Genomic DNA, 21,562 nt, shown 5'->3' with positions numbered 1-21,562 from the left:
AGCCGCAACATCAAAGCGATGAACACATTAAAGCATCAATAATTATAATCCAATTATATAATATATAAATATATATAAAATGTATTTCTTTATCAAAACAAGATTATCATGTCATCTTATTTACTACTCTAGAATTTGCAGGTCTGATTAAAAGTCGAATAAGCTGCCAAAAGAGAAGCTTGAACTTCTAGACAAATGTATAGCACCTAATATGGAACCCTGTGGCACACCTTTAGACAGAAAAGCAGTTAACAGATGCAGAAAAAGTCCACTCAGACAGATGTAAAACCCACTGGAGGGCCTTTTCAGAAAAACTCCACTGCCTATGCTTCTTTATTAGAATGTATTGATCAACTGCATAGGAAACTGTTCTAAGGTCAAGGAGTTGTCACCAGCATTTCCTGCAAAAACACATATCATAATGTGATTGCAGCCATGACAGATGGTTGTTTTATAGGACTGCATTCAAGGAGGTTTTCTTTCATCCAGGTTGGTTTTTTTTATAGATATCAAAAGTCATTTTCTTGACTGGCATTCCCACTGAGCTCTACAGTTTTCCTTGCAGGTGATCAGCCTGCCACTCACATGAACAGAAAAGGATGCATTAGCCTTCACACCAACGAGTAACCCCTCTGTTTGTGGTGAAGAGCTATTATACATTAACACTCTTTAAAGCTTCTCATGGGATTTTCTTAACATTTACTCACGACATACAGTATAAGCCTCATGGTCATAATATACTATCATTCATGACACACCTGCAGGAATGTCCATATATGCAATTGTGAGACCGTTCCACAACTGAGAGCCAAGTTTAACCCTTGTGCATCCAAGTAAGTTGCCCTGATGTTCTCGTAAAAAAGAAAACTGACATGAAATTATATTAATAATATTATTTTTCACTATCACTGAGCTTTTAACCAACTTTTAACCCTGTAAATGCCAGTTTGTATAAGAAAACCCCACAAAAATGTAATTATTTTCGGTGTACTAAATGCTAGTTTATTTTCACAGTCTAAGATATGTCGATGATTAAAAACAACATTGATTTTGATGCATTGCATCAAACACTGCAGTGCTGCATAATACAGCACCAATAACCCTAGTGGAAACAAGTAAAATATTGTGTATTTGTCCCATAGGCCAAACATGGCTCAATCTGGTAAATAGTTAGCAAAATAGTTAAAACTACAATTTTGAAGCCAAGGCTCTAGACGAAAAGCCTGATATAACAGAATGCATGATTTTATGCTGTAATGGCTGTGGGATTAAACATTGTGGTTTTAATGGGAAGATTTTTTCCTTAAGGGTCTGAATGTCTATATTTTGGCTACACAGTTTATTATAGACTCACTATAGGAGCTGTTGTTGAAGGTTGAACTTACAAAATCCAAATCAGCCAAAATGATAAAAAAATCGGTGTGTACAGAGTGTCTGATTTACTAAAACAGCAGCTCATTATGCCGTCGGATCGAGACTGCCCTCCAGATGCACACTGGGAGTAGAGGTCAGCAGAAACAGGGGTGAGATGAGCTCACTGCAGCCTGTAGTGATTTTACAGTTCATTGATGGTCAAATTCAAATTTGATCAATTAAAACCAAACTAACTGTCCACTTTTCATTTGTGTTACAGTAATCAGATATTATGCTCATTAATAAAAAGCTTATTGTTTAATTAGAATAATCAGTTATATACAAATCTACATTTAGCCTGATTCACATTTATCTCCTCCACTACAACTTTCCTTGGGGCTCTTGACTTTGAGAGTTTTGAGAGTCATGTAAGTTCAATATAAGGTCTCCTATATCACCTACTACTACTACTAATACTAATAAAAGTAATGAAATACCACAAATATTAATTGAGCATTTTGAAGATGTGTTCATTGTTGAGACCTTAATGATTACAGCTCTTTTCAAACAAATATGGGAATGTCCTTTTATTAAATAAAGAATAAATTACAATAATGACAAAGACATTAAGGTACAAATAACTCAATACAACACTGAAAATGATATCTCAATTTATCACAGCAAATTTGAGAAAAGTGGTTATTAAATAAATGGACATAGTGATGTTCTACTGATTTAAAGGAATTAGTGATATGTGGATAGTGTGCTGTCAGTTTAGTTACAGGAGTTAAGACAGCAGCGTTTTTACCTCATGAAATAGCAATTTAATGTTCACATCACACATTCTGAATTGCAGTGATGTGTAAGGCAAGCATGCACACATAAACACTGTTTCAAATTTCTGCTTGAAACCTTTGACTGCACTAAATTCACAGACAACTATTCTAAGTTTGTTGCAGATGTCACATTTCATATCAAAATCACACAAATGCATATGAGTGTATAAAATGATGATTCAACTTAAAAAAAAGAAAGATTGATTTACTTGTAGTTTTGGCATATTTGTGCTCTACTGCGGACACTGCATGACAGAACAGTTTAAATGTTTCTGAGAAAAACTTGGTAAACATGTTTACAATTTAATAAATCTAATTGATTTGGAATAATTACACCAACACTTTGAGTGCATACCACTGGTGTAATATCATTAAAGCTTCTTGTAAACCAGATCTGGAGATAAATCTTAGTTATCACTGACAGCAGTAGAGGACCCAAACTCTGTAAACTTCATCAGGAAATAACACTGGACTGTGTAAAAATGTATCTAAAAATCTCAGCAGTCGGAATGTCTGAGGACACAAAGTATTTCTTGTTCTACCGAGTAACTGCTTATACATGGGAGAGTGCTGCCACCAAGTGGTGAACAATGTTGATTTTATTTTAAAAAGGCATTTAAGGTGGAGTCAGCGGTTTTAATCCAATAGACTGTTTGTCAAATTCAGCAATTATCTCCTCACGGTCCGCTAGCTGTCTCCTCTGTGTGTGCGCTGAAAAAGAAATTGTGTGTTCATACACAGTCCTGGCTCTGTAAATGGGAAACAAACAGAACAGGGGAAAGGCCATGGTTGTATAAAGAGAAAGTCAATAGGAGTAAAGGGGCACTGAAAAAGGAGCACTGACAGGAGGGGTGTATTTCTTTAGGTATTGAGTCCAAATATTAACAATCTTTGTCCAGGATCGCTGACTCCACCTTTAACACAAATATTGGTCACCACATCAGAGTTCTGTATGTTCACAAAAAACTTGGCACAAGACATCAAAAGTTTTCTGTTCACCTATCATCAGGTATACTAATTACACCATTGGTCCTATTTCTTTTGGGTCAGAAAAAAATCTTTTCATGAAAGGCCAGTGGGTATAGTGAGGTGAAAAATGCATTACATTTACCGAGCCTTACAAAAAACATGCAAAGGTAGTGTTTTTTCTTGAAAGTACATGCTGCAGGCTTTTAGATTAACAAATAAAATTGGGTGCACGTTGTCCATTTAGCTGTCAAAATAGTTAACAATGTCAATCTGAATCCAGAAAAAAAGAGTAATATTTATTAAAACCACTGATTCCTCCGGGGTCATTGCAAGAGCATACGCAACTAATGCAAGCAAAAATGCACTGGAGCACATTTCTTTCCTCTATACCCACTGTGGTGTAACAAAGCATGCTGAGCTGTATCATCATAAAGTTTTCAGTTTGTGTGCACTATTATGGTGAACCATGTAGTTACAGAATCTGCAGTATGCATAGTCATGCACCATGTGGACCATTTAATTACACACAATTACACACACACTGCTGCCCACAGAATTGCATTTCACATGTGACTGACGCTTTCTCTCATTTTAGTATGCAGGTTTGTGCAAGCAAATGGAAAAATGGAAAATCAAACATAAATAGCACAAGGGAACACTGGAGTAATTTGTTTTCTTCGTGAGGGTGGGTATAAAAGAAGACAGCACAGCGTGTACTGTTTGTTAACCCCCCCCTAATAATAATGTGGCACTTTCTAATCTTACACTACCTGTTTCATGATAAATGACAAGGCATTGGCAGTTGATAAATTGTTAATTGTATAATGGCATTAGTTAAATCAAATCAAATATTCATAGGAATGGCTTTAAAATGAATCCAGAGGGGTTTGATATGTGCTTGTGGGGAAGAATATGTAGAAGATTAAAAGGTTTTTCAAGCATGCAACGATGCCGTGGTGATAATGATAATAATATTTCATAGATTCATCCATCCGCTTCATTGCACGTTTGTATTCTCATCTCACTCTGACTGAACTGACTACAGGTTGCTTTCTTGGGTGTCATTGGAGGATATGGGGTGGAGACCCCCGTTCTCGTTCAGTCTCTTGGCACGATAAGTTTCGTAGTGAATGTTGTGAGTGACCTCCTTCAAATCCTGGAGGTGAGACCTGAAAAAGAGAGATACAGGTACACAGAGGGGCCATGTTACTAGTTATGTATTTATCTATTTGACAGGGCGGTATCAGCATTATTATGTACGTTTTAGTGATTCTTATGTTTAGGTTTAGTACAGCACTAAAATCTTACCAACTGCAAAAGCATTATTGAACCCAGGAAGCAATCTGAATCAATGGGATTTTCCACAGAGTAACATTTAAAATGATACCCTTACGAGCAAAGAATTTGGACAAAAATATGTGCTTATTATGCTTGTTTTCATAACTGAAACTATTAGTCAATTAGTTTATTGTCAGAAAAAGTGACAAGAAACTATTTTGGTCATTGATTAATCATTTGAGTCATTTGTTTCAGCAGAAATGCCCAAACAAGTCCTGGTTCCAGCCTCTTAAATGTGAATATTTGCTGGTTTTCTTAGCCTTCTGTGGTAGTAAACTGAATATCAATATATAATAATAATAATAATAATAATAATATTCAATTTAAAGACTTCAATTGTGATTTTTCACAATTTTCTGACATTTTAACTCAAGAAAATAATCAGCAAAATATTCCTTAATGAAAATAATCATTAGCTGCAGCCCTATTTTATTTATTTTTTTACCCACAATTCATGTTGAATACTGTGACGCAAAGAAAGTTTCCTAATATGGTATATCCAATGTCTCTAATGGCTCCTTAAGTCCAGTTTATTGCATTGAGTTTGGTTTTAAAAGAGTTTTTTTTACCTGATCAGGAAATCTCTCAGCTGAGCAAACTCACAATGGTTGGGGTTTTCAACTGCAACAAAAAAATTGCACAGAATCAAGTGTCATATCTGGTCCTTTGCACGACACTATCAATATTATTCCTATATGACTGTAAATGTTACTTATAAAGAAAGGCCATATAACCCACCTTCTACGATGCCCCACGCTGTCTTCCTCCCCAGAACTCGTTTGCCATTCACTTGATATTCTTTGTCGCTACCCACAACAGCAAAGGGCATCGCCTCCTATGGACAGAGACATTTCAACACGGTTTAGTGTACCGAAGAGAGCTGCACAAGGTTTATGAGATAAAACAAATACACGACATGCCCCAGTGCCCTGACATTCTGTTTGGAGGAACCAGTGCGTGAGTGTATAAGAGAGAGAGTGGATCAAGCTGGGTGTAAAGTAGGGATGAGGAAGACTAATTGGACAAATGTGTGTGAAAGAAAGAACAGAACCACTTACTCTGATCTTGTCATTGTCGCTCTTGTCCTCCATGTCCTCATCAAACTCTTTCTGTGGGTAAAACTCAATCCCGCCCATCTCCAGCTCCTTCCTTACCTACAGCACAAAACAAAGCCAGGGAACAACACAGAACTGTGACACAACTTCACCTGAGCACTGTTTCAAATCACTTGTGTACCCCACACTCTGGAGAGGGTATTTATAAATAATCCGATAAGCCGACATCGGCAAATAGTCCTTACATACACACACAACATAAACATTTTTTGTTTTTTTTAACCCCACATTATAATTTTTTTGGCCACTTGGGGGCAGCAATAACATGTTGTAAACACAACATTGACACGTTATCACCTTATAAAGCTGATTCACCGAATTTGTTGGCAAACAGCTGCTTATTCACGCATCCAGCAGACAGAAAACAACATTAGCATTCATTTGTCATTTGTTTCTGGTCGCCCAATGAATGTAATATTTATTCTCCTTTTAGCTCTGTTTTTGGTCTCTACCACTAACTCCTGAGAGAGATATAAAAAGATAAAAAGCTGCGGGACGTAAAACCCAAAACTTAGTTAAAAGATGCTAGAATGCTCCATAGAAATGAGTGGAACTGCAGAGTTGAGTGATGATTCTCTGTGGGTTTGTCACTACATACATCACCTTTCATATTACACATAGTCATTTAATCCATTGTAAATACAAAAATATTGATTAGAGCAGCTTTAAAGGCCAAAATACGTACTGAGCAGGACATTTTGAAGTTGAAAAATATACCTATCTATGTAGAAGACAAACATATTTTTGGCATTTCTTGATAACTATAGGCATCGACGTTGACATATAAATGGATATCATTATCAATATCGTTTTGGAAAAATAAGCTAATATTGGCTGATATATAGGCCTTGCTGGCCGATTTATCAGTCTGGCGTCAGTGGGATCATCATTGGTAGAACTTACCCGCTGTTTGAACTCCTGTCTCTCCTCAATGGTCATCGTGTCTGCCTTTGCAATGACAGGAATAATGTTGACCGAGTGACTCAAGCGCTTCATGAACTCGATGTCTAGTGGCCGAAGACTGGGACAGAGATACAGACAGACAGACACAGAACAGAAAAGACAGACAAGGAAAGTGAGTAAGTCGGTAGATTTAGAAGCTGTGATTCTCCCAGAACGCTTGCATGCGACAGTGAAAAGAGGATCAGAATAACAAATAGCAAAAAGAGGCACATAGATTTTATTAGTCATGTTTCATACGTCTCGTTAAATTTCCCTAGTCGTGTAGCAATTAAAAAAGACTTACAGTGTGGAAGTTATTTGAAAAATGGGCTTATCATTAGACAAAGGTTGTGTCCCAGTTCTTGTTTGCCTGCACACAAAACATCCTGTCGGTCTCAATTACCCTGGCTAAGAAGGATAGGATACACTGGCTGTATTACACAGAAGACTGTATCCGTTTATCCACTAAAGAGCAATTTCACAGCTGACAGCATGAGCCAATTGTGAGGTGTTCAGGGGAGAGAATGTTGTTTCAATACAAAGTAGCTCTCTTGATTTAAGGCTTAGTTAATTTGAAATGAAATGTTTTTGGATAAAGGGGCATAGACTGTATGCTGTATATTAGGGGTGGAACGGTACACTGAAGTCACGGTTCGGTTCATACCTCGGTTCAGACATCACGGTTCGGTTCGGTACAATGGAGGGAAAAGCATAACAAAAATGCAGAAGGCAATTTTTTTTATTGTGCATGTCTCAGGCTGTACCACCTAGTGTCACCCAGTCTCTCCCCTGAGCTAGCTGCAACAGCCTGAAGCATATAAAGTAAGATGTAAACAGTAAACAATAAGTAGGCTACCCTGCATCATCTCCAGACTCCATCTGGAACTTGTAAACAAAATAAGACAATCAGCTAGTAGTGTGTTATGGGAGACAAGCGCTGCTCTCATATGTGAATGCACAGAGCAGGGGTGTTAAAAGAGCAGCTTCGGTTACGAATTGTGGCGTTAGCTTCACATGCTAACAGCGGAGCTAGCAGCAAACAGCGAAGCTAACGGCGGAGCTAACAGCTAACGGCGGAGCTAAAAGCGGAGCAAACAGCGAAGCAAATGGGCCTGGAAGCCATTTGTGGTCGAGGCAAGAAGGGATACAGCTACAGTGCATCTGTGTTTGGTTGGAAGGGACTAGTTTGCTTCGTGTGGACTCACTCATTGACATAGGCCTATATATAAGGACTCACTGGACCGACTGGACATGTAGGCGGAGCTTGGGAGCTTCAGAGCTAAGGCGGGGCTACAGATTAGGTGTCCCTAAGAAACGCGTATGTAACAGTAGTTCCACATTACATTAATTCATTTGCACGCAAGTTTTATTTATTTTTATACCATGTATTCTCCGTGTAAATTCATGTACCGAACCGAGACGCCCGTACCGTTTCGGTTCAATACGAATACATGTACCGTTCCACCCCTACTGTATATGTATGTATGCTGCTCTCTTTGCCAACAAATTACGAAAAACATGTTTTAGATCAGATACGTGACTTTACTAATCTCTAGTGCTGACAGAGTTTAACTCACGAGTGTCCAGTTGGGGTGATAAAATATAGACAGCAGTGCACCCTGGTGTCAGGAATGCGCTTCTTTCTAGTGATGTTGACCTCCTCCTTTAGGAACTTCTCATACTGCTCATTGATGTACTTGGAAATGGGCTCCCAGCTGTGGATACGACAGAGAGGGGCAGTTTGAGAGGGAGTTTCAGGGAACAAAATGTTGCTTTTGGTAAGGTGACAAGTAAACAATAGTTCTTGGTAAGATATGCAGTAATGATGACATCTATGCAGCTTTAAAGATGCAGGAAAACCCACCAGTTGTCGTTATTAATTAGGTCTCCAAAGCCTGGAGTGTCGACGACTGTCAGCTTCATCTTCACACCACCCTCCTCAAGGACTGTAAGAAACATAAACCACAGTGTTGCTTTGTATTTGGAAAAAACTATCTATTATATAGAACTGATCTGTATCTGAATATTGAACATATTGAGCACATATGTTTGGAATAAACAGAGAAACAGCTAGAAACACAGCAAACAAAGTATGAATGATCTGATTGAGATATTTTTAACACGTCTACTGTGTCTCATTCCGATTTGTCCCTTTCTGGCAAGAGCATAATAATGTTAGGTCACCGTCAACCACAGGCGATGTGTGCATGGCAGTGTCTCCCACACAGACTATATTGTGGCGGTGCACCGCACAATCAACATCTGGCGCTGCACATTGCGTTTCGCTATTTCAAACACGCAGCATTCGTTCAGCTGCATTTCCTTTCCCTGCTCTCCTCCGTCTCTCTGTCACTCACATGTCTCTCTCTCACACACACGCATACACACACAGCCCCTCGATCATCCCCCGTGCACTCAGCGTCTGTCTCCATGAAAACTCTGTCTATGGAGAAGAAGGCTGGCGAAATTCACAAGTTCACGAAAGGTTGGTATCTCGTGAACACCTTTACACAATCACACATTAAAAAGTGCTATAAAAATATTTTATATTCTGAATACAATGTTGTCAGTGTGTTAATGTTGGAGTCCCGACCCGACTAACCCTGCTTTAGAAAGTTAACTAGTCGCAAGTTTGCGGTAAAATGCATTTGGATTGTCGAGGTCAAAACACTATACGTAGCAGCTGTGAATCAAATAAACTCATTATAAATAATGTTATGTCATTTTTTTACTCTTACACTGAATGTTTGCTGCTTCAATCCAGATGAGTATTGAAAAGTATTTTCCGCAACTGAAAAAGGCACGTGTTGAGGATGAGGACCAGCCTGAACCGGAGGTATCAGTCTGAAACAGAGCTGACCAGTGTAATTAGTTATGTTATTAATTTGTTTACAATATTTTCATGCTTCAACCAGTGCTGCTCACGCAGAAAGACACACTGGGAGAGAAAGAGATAGATTCTATAGGCATTGAAGAAAGAGTAGGAGAGGAGGACAGCATCCAACAGCGTGTCCTCCTCAGTTTTTGACACTTGATTGCACCCCCCACCCCCGGTCTGGCACGGGGCGACTGACGGACCCCCCCCACCCCCCCTCCCTCCCCCATTGATACTAACACTGGGGGAGGGGCGCCAAAGTCATATTATCAAATACTACACATAGTGGCTTTACATAGGAGTAATCTGCTCTGTATTCTAGCCAATGAGGACTCTTTTCAAACCAAAATCATGGCTGATTCTTGCTATTTAGTTTGGTTTATTCAAGCAAAAAGCTTGTGTATTGTGGAAGAATATCACAAAAATGAATGTTTTATGAGAGGAACTTAGTGATGAGTAAAACAAGCCTGAGCAAACCACAAATTGAGCCATGTTTACCTCTTCGTTTCAGTTGTCAGCAGGGGTGTTCATTGTTACCATGGAAACACAGCTCTCAGTTCAGGGACTATCTGGTGTTATGGTAACTTTTTAGGCTTTAAGTAAGAAAGCCTAAATAATATCTTCTCTTTGTGAAAGAGATATTAGCAGAATGGATTTTTTTTTCTACTAACAGTAAATCTTGTGTGCTTCGTTTGAGAAGTCCTATTATAATTTCAATGTGACAGACAGACACACATAGACTGGCTGGAAAGTTGAAATATGCATTCTGAAAAGGTGGAAAAAGGAGACCATTTCAAAAGCTCAGTCTGTCAAACAAAAGTCAAATGAAAATGAAAAGAAGTTCTGATGCAGTTCTGTATATGTGTGAGCAAATATTATCTGGGCTGAAGATCAACAAGTCTGTCCACAGGCCCTGACAGAAAAACACTTTGAAAATCCTCACAGTTACGGACATTTAATCCTAGGATTGACGTATTTGTGTCAAGTAAAAGCTGTCAGCGATGCAGTCGGAATCCGTAGGCCCAAGAACAAGCTGTACTTGCTGATGACTAAAAACCATTTGTCATGACGTAGTCAAAGTCTTAGTCATGTTTCTTACTGGACCCTTTGCCTCCCTGCCTTAACCTTTTTTGATATGGTTGCCTGTCGTGATTGACCACCTTTAAACAAAACCCTGCTTTGAACCATAGACACAATAAATTCTGGAAATCCAGAATGTTTGAATTTACGCTGGCACATTGACACCATTGACTGTATATAAAGATGGATGACACGTCTCCACTTTCTCCCACTGTACAAAAATGAAGCCAAAATATCTGCCACTTTAGCTGCCATCTTGCACATTTGGAGCCAGAGTCTGCGTGGTAGTGACCGGGCGGTGGAGCCATGGTATCGAAGTCCCGCCCATACCACTTGGTATGGCAGTTGCACCACCCTCAACCATAAGGCTCGACAAAGAATGGTTAAAACTGCAAAGCACATCACTAGGACAGAGCTGCCATCCATGGCGGACCTCTACACCCAGCGGTGTAGGAAGAAGGCCCGGATCCTTGAACAACAATCTGTCGTCTGTCAGTGATCCGTCCATCAAATTTCCATTTAATCCATTTATTCATATTTAGATATTTTGCAAACAGACAGAACGCACAACCTTCTTCCTAATTTGTTGGTAGAGCTAACTACTCCAAATAGACACAGGTCAGGCAGTTTAAAAAAAAAAAAATCATATCTAGTATAATTGTTCCAAAGCAATGTACCTGGAAGGAACATTCATTCTTAGTAAATGGACACAGCATACAAATCATCAAAGCCTCTCACACAAAGTACCTGCAGAATAAACAGAAGGTGGCCAGAGCATTTGTAGCTCAACTAAAATAAATGGCAAGCTTCCTTGGCAGCTACCAGGGTGCACTAATAGACTGTAAGTAGGCTATGTGGGACTTTTAAGAACTTGGCCAAAGATTGTTAATTTTCTCTGTCAAATTTAAATGCTGCTATAAATGTCTGGCTCTAAAAAAAGAACAGAAACTCTCTCCCCGTACTCACCATGAGACACCGCTTTGATGTCTACAGTTTTGGGGATCTTCTCATCACGGGCCCATCCTGCGCTCCTCCTGCTCACCTGGGACTTGAATAGGGTGTTCACCAGAGTTGACTTTCCGAGACCGCTGTGACCTGAGACGGAAGAAAATTAATGAACAAGGCCAAAGAGCAGGGAACAATTATAGAAAAAGAGAGATGGAGAGCATCCAGGTAAGAAGGAAGAATTTAGTTTGCTTTGCTTTTCTCCAAGAACTAAAATCCTAGACAAATAATACAAATATTCTCTTCACAACTTTACACAGATATTCATCTTTTACCTAATTCTGTAACTTACCGACAACCATGATATTAAAGTCAAAGCCTGTCTTCATGGTCTTCTTCCTCATCTGCTCAATGATAGTGTCGATACCAATGTACCCCAGCAAAGTGGATCCACCGCTGGAGCTGTTGGAGCCTCCATGACCATGACTTCCATTGTGTGCTGTAGTGTGACCTCCAACATGGCCCGCACCATGGCCCACACCATGACCGACATTATGACCCACACTATGACCGTGACTCCCGATGGGGACTGGAATGGCACTTGGAGGAAGTGAAACGCCGCCTCCTCCCCCGATGCCCGGGCCCTGGGGTGGGAAGGGGCTGGAGGGTGAAGGAGCCCCCACATTTGGGGGCTTGGCAGGAACGACTGGTTTGGGTCTCACTTCTGGAGGAACTATGTCTGACATGTCTGCAGAAGAAAAGGAGAGGAGGTGGATATACAATACAATTTTTCATCAACAGAAAGTTAGTTAGTTAGTTCACCCAAATATTTTATTTTGTAAAATATATTATTTTTGTCATGTACATCTAGCCACGCAGAGAGTTTTGGTTTTAAGACATCTGTCTTCAGAGTAATGGGGACATTGTTTGTGAAAAGAGATGTTGCTGCTGAACCTTATCAAGCGAATTGGGTATTGGCCAGATCTCACATATCCACATTGAATACAGTGTCTTCATCAGTGTCATTATAAAATTCTGTATTTCCAATATCAGTGAGGGCCATCAGCCAAATTTCTAAAGCCACAGAAATCTCTAGTGTATGATAGTGTTTCTAGTTTAAGCCAGGTATCAGATCGGTACTCAGCGAGCGAGAACGATACAGGCCGGGGCGATATATCAGCTGATATTAGCTTATTGCAGATAAGTATCAGTGTAGATGTTGGCTGATAACAACAAATTGCCGTACAGAAATGCAAAATATATATTTAAAGTTAGTTGAGGAACAGTGTCATCATCCTTACTTGTCCACCAGAGAGCAAGTTTATTTTTCAGATGCAAAATGTTCTGCTAACGACATATCTTGGTGGTCACAATTAATTAACTGACACGCTTAATAATACAAATACAATTTAGAAAACAGTTTCTGCACAATGTGTTTGCAATACAGACTAGTGAGCAGCCCTATGTGAGAATATTTTCAAAGCGTGTTGGTTACCCCCGATCCCCCCTTTTCAATGTTACAGTATGCATTGTTGTTAAATGTGTCACTATGTCGTTCGGTACCTTTTACCTTACTTTTTGTAAAAGAGTAAATATAAATATATAAGGTCATTAGTAAATTGACTAATAAACTGAATTGGTCAGACAAACTAGACTTTAGAGGTTTAAGATGTTACAGTGGACTCTGACATTTGGTATTTTAGACCAAATGACTACGTTAATTGATAATGAAACTCACCACAACTGAAACTATATTCACCACTATTATCAGTATCAGGGTGGATAAATCTCAGAAATGGATACTAAATTGGTATATATGCATGGCTTGACACCACTACAGGTAAGTTAGAAAACAGTGTATGTTTTTTTTGTGAACTGATCCTTTAAGTGAAGCAAACAGTGCAGGCAGATGGTAACAGTAAGTTGATTACCTGATCCCTACAGGGCGTGCACATGGATCAGCCTGCTGCCATGCTTTAAGTCTGTGCATCCGCAATGCTAGATGCAGATGACACAGGTCACTGAGGCTGTGGCTGTCACTTTGATTCATGCAGCCCAGCTCCCCCTCTCTGCTTGCCCTCCTGCTCCATTGAATCACTGTGAGCTAAATACTGCAGGCAAATCACACTTGAAAACTAAAACATACAATAGCTGCTGACATGATAGCTTATGACCTGTTTTCAATACTAAAAATCCGTCCGTTATTTTTGTTCTGGGTGGACGTGCAAATTAACGTTAAGGGCCACTCACTACAAGGCTCCATGTTTAAGCTAACCATTTTGTATCTTTTTACAACACACGAGGTAAGCTCCATCACAGCCTGTCGAGCTCTATTGTCTCTCTCCAGTCATGCTGGATAATAACGTTAACGTTACCAGCTAGCGGCGGCTCCGTGTTAGCTGCTAGCTACTAACAGTCCGCTGATGTAGCTACGTTAGTGTCACACTTACCGATTCCCGTTCAATTGACCCGCAAATCTGCTTTTAGTTGACTGACCGATCAATTGTCGCTCTCTGGGCCCAATAACAAACGATGTATATCCAAACACAGAGATAACAATATGAGAGGGGTCATGTGAATAGTCTGGGTACCTTTCCTTCCCTCTGGCCCTGAGCCCCCCTTTTCGGTTACCAAGGCGACAAGAGGAGAGGGAGTGGGGAGATGCAGCGCGCATGCGCAGTATGACTACCTCAAAGGGAAACCAATTTGGTACAGTGTCTTCTGTCTCAGTAATGCATGCAGACTATTTTTAGGGAACATTTTAGATTACATTATAATTGGACAAAGTTATATGGTGAAAGAAGTATTCAGATCACACACTTAAGTACAATTACCAGTAGTTCAATGTACAATAACAATACACCATACAAGTATAGGTTCTGCATTCATACTTTTACTTAAGTTAAAGTGTAGAAGTATTATGAGCAGAATATACTTAAACTATCAAAATGGATCACTGATGCAGAATGGCTCCTGTCACTGTTATATTATTGGATAAGTATGAGGCTATTTACACAGAGCTACATTTTAATGACTTTATATATCGAAATACATCATATCTATAGAATCATATTGTATTTTGCGTAAAATCCTACTTTGTAAATGTAGTGGAGTAAAAAGTACAACATTTTCCTCTGAATGTACTGGAGTTGAAGTAGCAAAAAATAGAAATACTAAAGTAAAGTACAAGTACCTTAAAATGGTACTTAAGTACAGTTCCTGAGTAAACACAGTTACATTCTACCACTGTACTGACCTAATACCTCAATGTCAAAAAACACTTTTTTCAGTGGCAGGATATGTTATATTAATGGATTATTATAACTGATGCATTAACATGTAAGCAGCATTTTAACATTGTAGCTTGTCTGGGTGGAACTCGTTTAAATTGCTTCACACACTGGTGGGTAGTTTGATTTATAACAAACCATATTTTATAAACTCATCATGTTTTCCATTTAAAATCATAATCTGCTAAATAAGTGTAAAACAAATATAGTGGAACTATCTGACAATCAATCTTAGTTGGACTACAGAACCGATACAGACATACAGTATGCAACCTTTTTTAATCGAGGCTATATCCTGTGATATTACTGTAGGATTTACAAGGGTGACTTAACTACACCACACTACTCACAATTTATCTCTGAGTTGCTCTCCTGTCGTTCTTCTTTAGCTTCTCTTTCTACATGTGTTGGCTGTGTTTGTTTGTCTCTGTGGAGAGCTGTGTTGGAGGGTTAGAGTTTGATAGAGTCTGCTAACCGATGTTGTAGTGTCTCTCTTCAGCATGTCTGTTGCTCTACTGATAAGGAGCAACGTCTTAATTCCCTCTGCTATCCTCTTTGACCCCCAATCTGACTTCCCACCCCCTTAGATATAAAAGTATTGGACTTTTAAACAAGTGATGAAAGAGTCCCTGTCATGTGTAATTTAAGGGATTGGTTGACTTTGTTCAGATAAAGTCTTCCAAGTGGTTTGGATATCTCTGTACTCACCCACGTACACTGACCCCGGGTAATACATGGTGACGTAATACGGGTCCTCTGGCTCCTCCATGATAAATGCTCTGTCTGCTGGAGAGTAATTTGGTTGTTGTAGTGGAGGGAAAGCTGTTGTTGTTGTTGTCTCGTCTGGTCTCTGGTGCACTCTGTGCTGTGGCTGATGTGATGGCAGGTCAAAGACCCCCATTGAACTGATGACAAAACTGTTTGTGTTGAATGGGCAGTATTTCTCTGAGGGATATTGTGGTAGCTTTGTGGGCACCCCAGGATGGTCAGATGGTGCAAAAATATCTAGGTCAGGTTTTGAAAGGGTCGTTTTTGATGTGGCGCACTCAACAGAAGCAGGTCGGAAGGCCTCCTGTGTCTGAGGTGCCTCCAGACATGTCTTGAATCGATTTAATCTGTGTGCACACTGAAGAGACTCCGTTTCATGATCAATGCCTCTTGACTGACAGCTGTAATCCTTTGAAACACAGTCGGTCTGAACTACTGGGGCCAGAGCCTTAGACCACAATCTGTGTTTCTGAGGAGACTTGATGGTTTGAGACACACTGGTTTGTTGAGAGAGTTTAGATGAATTTCCTGTAATTGTCTGCATGTTGTTTTCTTCACGAGGCCTCCTGAGACTGGATAGAAATGTTGTATCCACTTTTGTGTCATTGTTGAAGTCAAATTGACTTCTCCTGGTCTTAATATCGGGTGACTGATTCAAGAGAGGCTCTGTGGAAAATAACATTTTGGGAGTGGTTGGGGAAGCTGAACTTCTCTCATAATACATTTGTTTATATGATTTGTCATTGGAGGTGTAATTCCTCCTCTGAGGGTAGTCTATACGCTTCCTGTGAAGGTTCAGGCTCGACTGAGTAGCCGGTAAATCAAACACTGACTGAGACTCTCCCTGAACAACATTAGCAAAATGAATCCCTTCAGACTCTGAGAGAGACGTTTGTGTACCTGTCGCTCCACTTGGCAGAAATCCCTGTTGCTGTTTGATGTTTGACGTCGGTTTAGGGATTAAGGTCATGTTTATATTCCTAGGTGGAGGCTTTGGTTTATCTTTTGCAATATGTTCTCTTTTACTTAAACCAACTGTGCCTTCCAAAAAGCAGGAGTTTTGAGACGTGGCTGCTTGTCTCTGGAACTCAGAGTAAGTCTGATGTCGAGACATGGGACAATCTCTCCTCAACCCAGGATGAGTAAAATCCAGTAAAGCTTCATGGTCAAGAATGTCATGTTTTGCCTCATTTGAAGACATCTGTTTAATGGACTCATGCTCAACTTTAGTATTCGATATGGTTATTGATCTAGCACGTCTTTCTTTAGCGACAGGAGAAGGCTGCTTGCCTCCTCGGCTATCCAAACTCATCCCTTGGCACAGGGAAGTAGGAGATGGACTCAGTCTGGGTGTTGGGACAGTCAGAGTTGGAGATACTCTCGGCTGAGGCTGAGGCTGGTGCAATAATAGAGAAGGATCACTGAACTGTGAGGCGGGGAGATGAAGAAAATCCTTTGGCTGTGGTTTCAGAGTGGGAGAGGAATTTGGCTTTGGAGCAGGAACGATGGAGATGCTGGGCTTTGCAGAGAGAGTAAGAGCGCTGTATGTTTTGGGCTTGGTTCTTGGGAGGGTTGAAGCTCTTTCTCCGTGGTTTCTCTGTGTATGCTGACATGATTTACTCCACGAAGGCTGACTGGATGTCTTGGAGGAACAAATTGGGAGAAAAGACCTGCAGCCAAAAGAAGGAAGAAAAAGTGTAAACTACAAAAAAGAATTCATCACAATATTTACGATATTAACACAACATAAAACTGAGAAAAGAATACAAGCTACAGCTTAATTTACCTGTCAGTGTTTGTCTGTCTAGTGTTGTGTTTTTCACAGATCAGTCCCTTCTTATCAAATGATGGGATTTGAATGGCTTTCTTTTTGATGACAGGAGAAGAGAGGGACAGAGGAGGAGACAAACAGACTGATGGATGTTTGCTTGTCTGTCTGGAGGATGCAGATACTTGAGGGATCAAAGGTGCCAGACGGTCATAAACACTCATTCTGTTGTAAGTTTTGAGAAAAGAGATGAAAAGAAAGACTGATTTAATTGATTGGATTATTTATGTTAAGAGTGGCAATACCACAATGGAAAAGTACTCAAAACTTTTAAAGCACAGAAATATCTGCAAGTGCTAACAGTAAAAGTACTCATGCAATAAAGGCCCTTGTGAGTTATATTACCATATTTAATATCATGGTATTGTATGGTGTGATTGTTAATACTAATGCATTAATATGTAGGTTGCATTTTACTGCCGTTTAGGTGAAGTTTTAACCATTCGAATGCACCATATTCTATAAATTAATTAAAAAATAATTCTACATAAAATTTCAATCTGCAAAGTAACAAGCAACTATAGCTGTAAAATAAATGTAGTGGAGTAGAAGTATAAAGTAGCATAACATGGCACCTCAAAATTGTTTAAGTACAGCACTTAACAAATATTACCAAGTTACTTTTAAACACTGCAAATCTGAAACAATATGACAGCTATGCACTAACACTATAAATCCCACTACATGACACATCTTAGCAATGAAAAATGCAACTTTTGAGGAAAACAGATACTAACCTGCTGTCTGAAGCAATATCTCTGTTGTTGACACACTGAGTGAGTAAATAAGTCACAGAGTGCGAGACAGGGAACTCAGTAGGAAGTAGTGGGCACAGAAGTGCCATTCTCTCCATTCCTCGACACTGAAGCTGCTCTGTTTCACTCCCACTCTGGTCTCTCATTTTGTTTAGTTCATGGGACGTCTGTGACGTCTAAATGTGGTCTTACTGCAGTATTCTGTCTAATTACAGTACAGATCCTTCACTTTATCAGAAAAATGTACTTAAAAGTATCAAAAGTAAAATATACCGGGCCCCTGATATTATTTTATATAACATTATTAGTTATATAATATTATTATTATTATATATATTGTTAATACTGATGCATCGAGCAGAAATTTACTGCTGTAGTTGGTTGAGGTTGTTTTTCGACCTTATATATAAAGTTCAGTCCAATGGTTCTCAACGTAGCGGTTGGGCCCCCTCCAAAGGGTCACAAGATAAATCTGAAGAGTCTTGAGATGATTATAGGGGAATCGAAGAAAAAAAACAAAGTTCTGCCACACAAATTTGTATTATTTTTTTTGTAAATTTTCCTTTTTTTGTGAAATATTGGACACTTTTCCCTCTTCGAGTGAGAACATGAATAATTCAAAGGAGAAATGTCTCTTTGGTCGAGTTTTTTTAATTGTTTTTATAAGATGATATGTTTTTAATGTAAAATCTTAATTTAAAAAGTTAATACAGCAGTCAGATAATTGTAGTGAAGTATACAGCAGCATAATAAAGAAATACCCAGGTTAAGTACAAGTACCATACAGTTGTACCTAGGTACAGTACTTAAATATACTAAGTTTCTTCCCACCACCATTGCAGATAGACTACATAAATCTTAAATATGATCAACTTCATAATAACATGCAGATTAAATCCAAGGAATTGAGGATTAAACAGCTTTATTTTGTATGAACAAAGTAGGCATATGATCATCAAAAGTTTCCTCACCATGCTGTCAAGTAAAAACAATGAAAACAAAAAATATACACTTTGAGCATTACCAAATACTAGTTTTCAGTAATCTTGGTTCATCTAGGATAATTTTGGCATCTTGAGTAAATTGTGTTGCATTTATTCAGTACATATTTTAATAAAGTCACTACTAACACCATTTTGGCACAATGGCACAAACAATCCACATGCTTCTCAGCAGCTGCCGTGCAGACATAACCAGAGAGAGAAAGAGAGGATTGAAAACCCTCCCCACTGGCGACAAACTCATTGCACTTCTGTCACTCACTTCACTAATTTAAAGCACAATATAAGTAGAAGTAGAATTATAACTTCATGATTTATGTAAAGTGATTGTCAAATTACAAAACGTATGTAAAAGTTGGCACAAGTAGATGATGGCGTGACATTTACATCATGTTTAAATCACATTTCTAAAGGGCAACATGTCCTCCAACCACATCACAATCTTATCCTACATGAAGTCTTCTCCTCCATGCGCATTTGGCTTCCCCCTCTGCTTCACTTTCCCCTGATCTCTACATAAAGTATGTTAGAGGTCAAAGAAAAGTTGGAATGATAGGACAGGGTATTCTCTCCTCCATCTTTCTCATTTTCTTTCTCCATCTGTAAGGTGTCGGCTCCCATTCCACCGGTGTGCTGGCAGAACCCCTGTCCAGATGGCCTCCCGCCTTGCTCCACCTCGCCCTCTTGATCATATCAGGGCATTGCTATCGTCATCTCTGCAGTTCACACTGGCCACCAGCGGGTGATGCCGGACTGTTTTGTTGCTCCACTTGTGGGCATCCTGCAGCCCTGGCTCGAGGAAGTAAAGGCACGCTCCGAAGCCTGCCAGCACCAAAACCGACACCAGCAGGTAGAGGGGGACGAACCAGTCCAAGAACAGCCACGACATCACGGCTGTCACATAGAGGGAAGGGAAGTGAAAGGAAGGGTGGAGGATGGAAGGACAGAGAACAGATGAGGAGACAGAGAGGAAAGACATGACAGAGAAAGGGAAGGAAAGGAGGAGAGATGTTCAGGTTTTTAAAAAAGTAATCCTTCAGGGTGAAATATCACGCATGACAGACTGCAGCATCTCTGTGTCCCCTTATTTTTTGTCATTTCTTAGAAAGCCGTCATCGATACAATCACATGCATCAACACAATCAGCTCCCAGCCTCCAGCCTGTCACTGCTTCCATCAGACTGAGATACAATGATTTTTACACGCGTGTGTTGTACTAAAAATAGTGCTCAGTAGTAAATAAAGCCATCGTGCTTACCTGCAGACGCTGCTGAATCTGTTGTTCTCTTGGTCTTAGATGGTATGTGATGTGCAGCAGTCGTGAGTCAAATCAATCATCAGATTATTTCCAGCGCTGCAGCTCTGACTGTTGCATGTGAGACGGCGAAAGGTGCTCTCCGAGAGGCACAAGAGACAGAAGCTGCATGCGGCTCTTATCCTACCAAGCTCCTGTCTCTGACGTTCAAAAGGAGGGGTGGGGGTTGCTATGACAACACCCCTGCTGATGGTAGAGAGGATGAAGGGAGTGGGAGGGAAACTTATATAACTATAATCATTTTTTGGGGGGAGTGTGACGAGGAGGGGACCCTTCAGATGTCTGTGGATGCTCACCGCCTTGCTGCTCGCTGCGTAAAATCAATTCCACTCCATTTAACAGCAAGGCCATCACACAGTTTATGTGACATTGAGAGAGAGGGGGCCATTTTTGTGTGAGCCGTACCTCTAATATCTGCTCTGACTGACGGCAGCTGCAGACTTTTATGGAGTCACTCCCCTGAGTAAAAGTGGTGGGGAGAGTTTTTTTTGTCTTGCTTGCTCCAAGACATAAGCTGAATACAGAGAGGATTGGCCTACATAATGAAAAGTTGTCAGAGGATGTCATCTCTTTTAGTGACCATTTTTAGCTCATTCTGCACAAGCGTCAGATTGATGAAAAGCAGCAGAGTTAAACAGATCAGCAGGCACTGCACACATAGACATCAAAGGGGCTTGAGCACCTGCCATTTTTTTCCTAGAGAGAAAGTGCCTTTTTTCTGGAGAGCTTCTTTTTCTTTTAATAAATGAATATATATTCCTGTTTGCACACAGCTTCCCTGTCAAACAAATGTATTTATTGAATAAAAAATCTAAATATTAGGATGGGAGATTAGACTTTGTTGCGTTCTGATTAAAATAAAGGAAGTCAGAGTTGTGTTAATATATTTAGTGTTTTGTTAAAAAATTATTTTTTTAAATAAATAATTATGAGAAGTGCCCTTTTTCACTTGAGACCCTGCCCCCCAAAATGTCTGTGCATATCCCTGCAGATCAGCTTCAAATGAAATGGTGACATGCAGCATCCTGGCCGTACAAGTTACATAAAGAAACAACAGATTAATTGAACAATGTAGGATTTTGTTCAGTTTAGAGCTTAAATAAATGTTCTGTCCTGAAAGCTGAAGCTGATTTGAATCAGATCTGGTTCTTG

General features: G+C 39.7%; 1 protein-coding gene and 1 long non-coding RNA gene across 5 annotated transcripts; both read right to left on the bottom strand.

Annotated features, from left to right (window-relative positions):
• Positions 1-1,925: 1,925 nt before the first annotated feature.
• Positions 1,926-15,695, bottom strand: sept3 (septin 3). 4 transcript variants are annotated; one of them, XM_031285935.2, is made up of 11 exons: positions 13,904-14,121; positions 13,385-13,451; positions 11,806-12,201; positions 11,475-11,603; positions 8,418-8,499; positions 8,131-8,268; positions 6,515-6,632; positions 5,555-5,650; positions 5,235-5,331; positions 5,066-5,117; positions 1,926-4,327 (listed from the first exon to the last, which is right to left on the bottom strand). In XM_031285935.2, exons 3-11 carry the CDS (start codon positions 12,197-12,199, stop codon positions 4,198-4,200), a joined length of 1,236 nt encoding a protein of 411 aa, XP_031141795.1. In that variant the 5' UTR covers positions 12,200-12,201; positions 13,385-13,451; positions 13,904-14,121; the 3' UTR covers positions 1,926-4,197. The 4 variants fall into 4 exon arrangements, with proteins under 4 accessions (XP_031141795.1, XP_031141792.1, XP_031141794.1 ...); XM_031285932.2 differs by lacking the exons at positions 13,385-13,451; positions 13,904-14,121 and adding an exon at positions 15,452-15,695; XM_031285934.2 differs by lacking the exons at positions 13,385-13,451; positions 13,904-14,121 and adding an exon at positions 15,094-15,237.
• Positions 15,696-18,999: 3,304 nt separating this feature from the next.
• On the bottom strand, positions 19,000-21,545 carry LOC116040555. Its single transcript, XR_004102708.2, has 2 exons — positions 20,354-21,545; positions 19,000-19,989 (listed from the first exon to the last, which is right to left on the bottom strand). It is a non-coding gene; the product is annotated as an uncharacterized LOC116040555 (long non-coding RNA).
• Positions 21,546-21,562: the final 17 nt, after the last annotated feature.

Source organism: Sander lucioperca, chromosome 4 (assembly GCF_008315115.2).
Source record: "Sander lucioperca isolate FBNREF2018 chromosome 4, SLUC_FBN_1.2, whole genome shotgun sequence".
NCBI classification, from domain to species: Eukaryota; Metazoa; Chordata; class Actinopteri; order Perciformes; family Percidae; genus Sander; species Sander lucioperca.
Note: the sequence above shows the minus strand (reverse complement) of the source record. Positions and strands in the feature narration are given on the sequence as shown.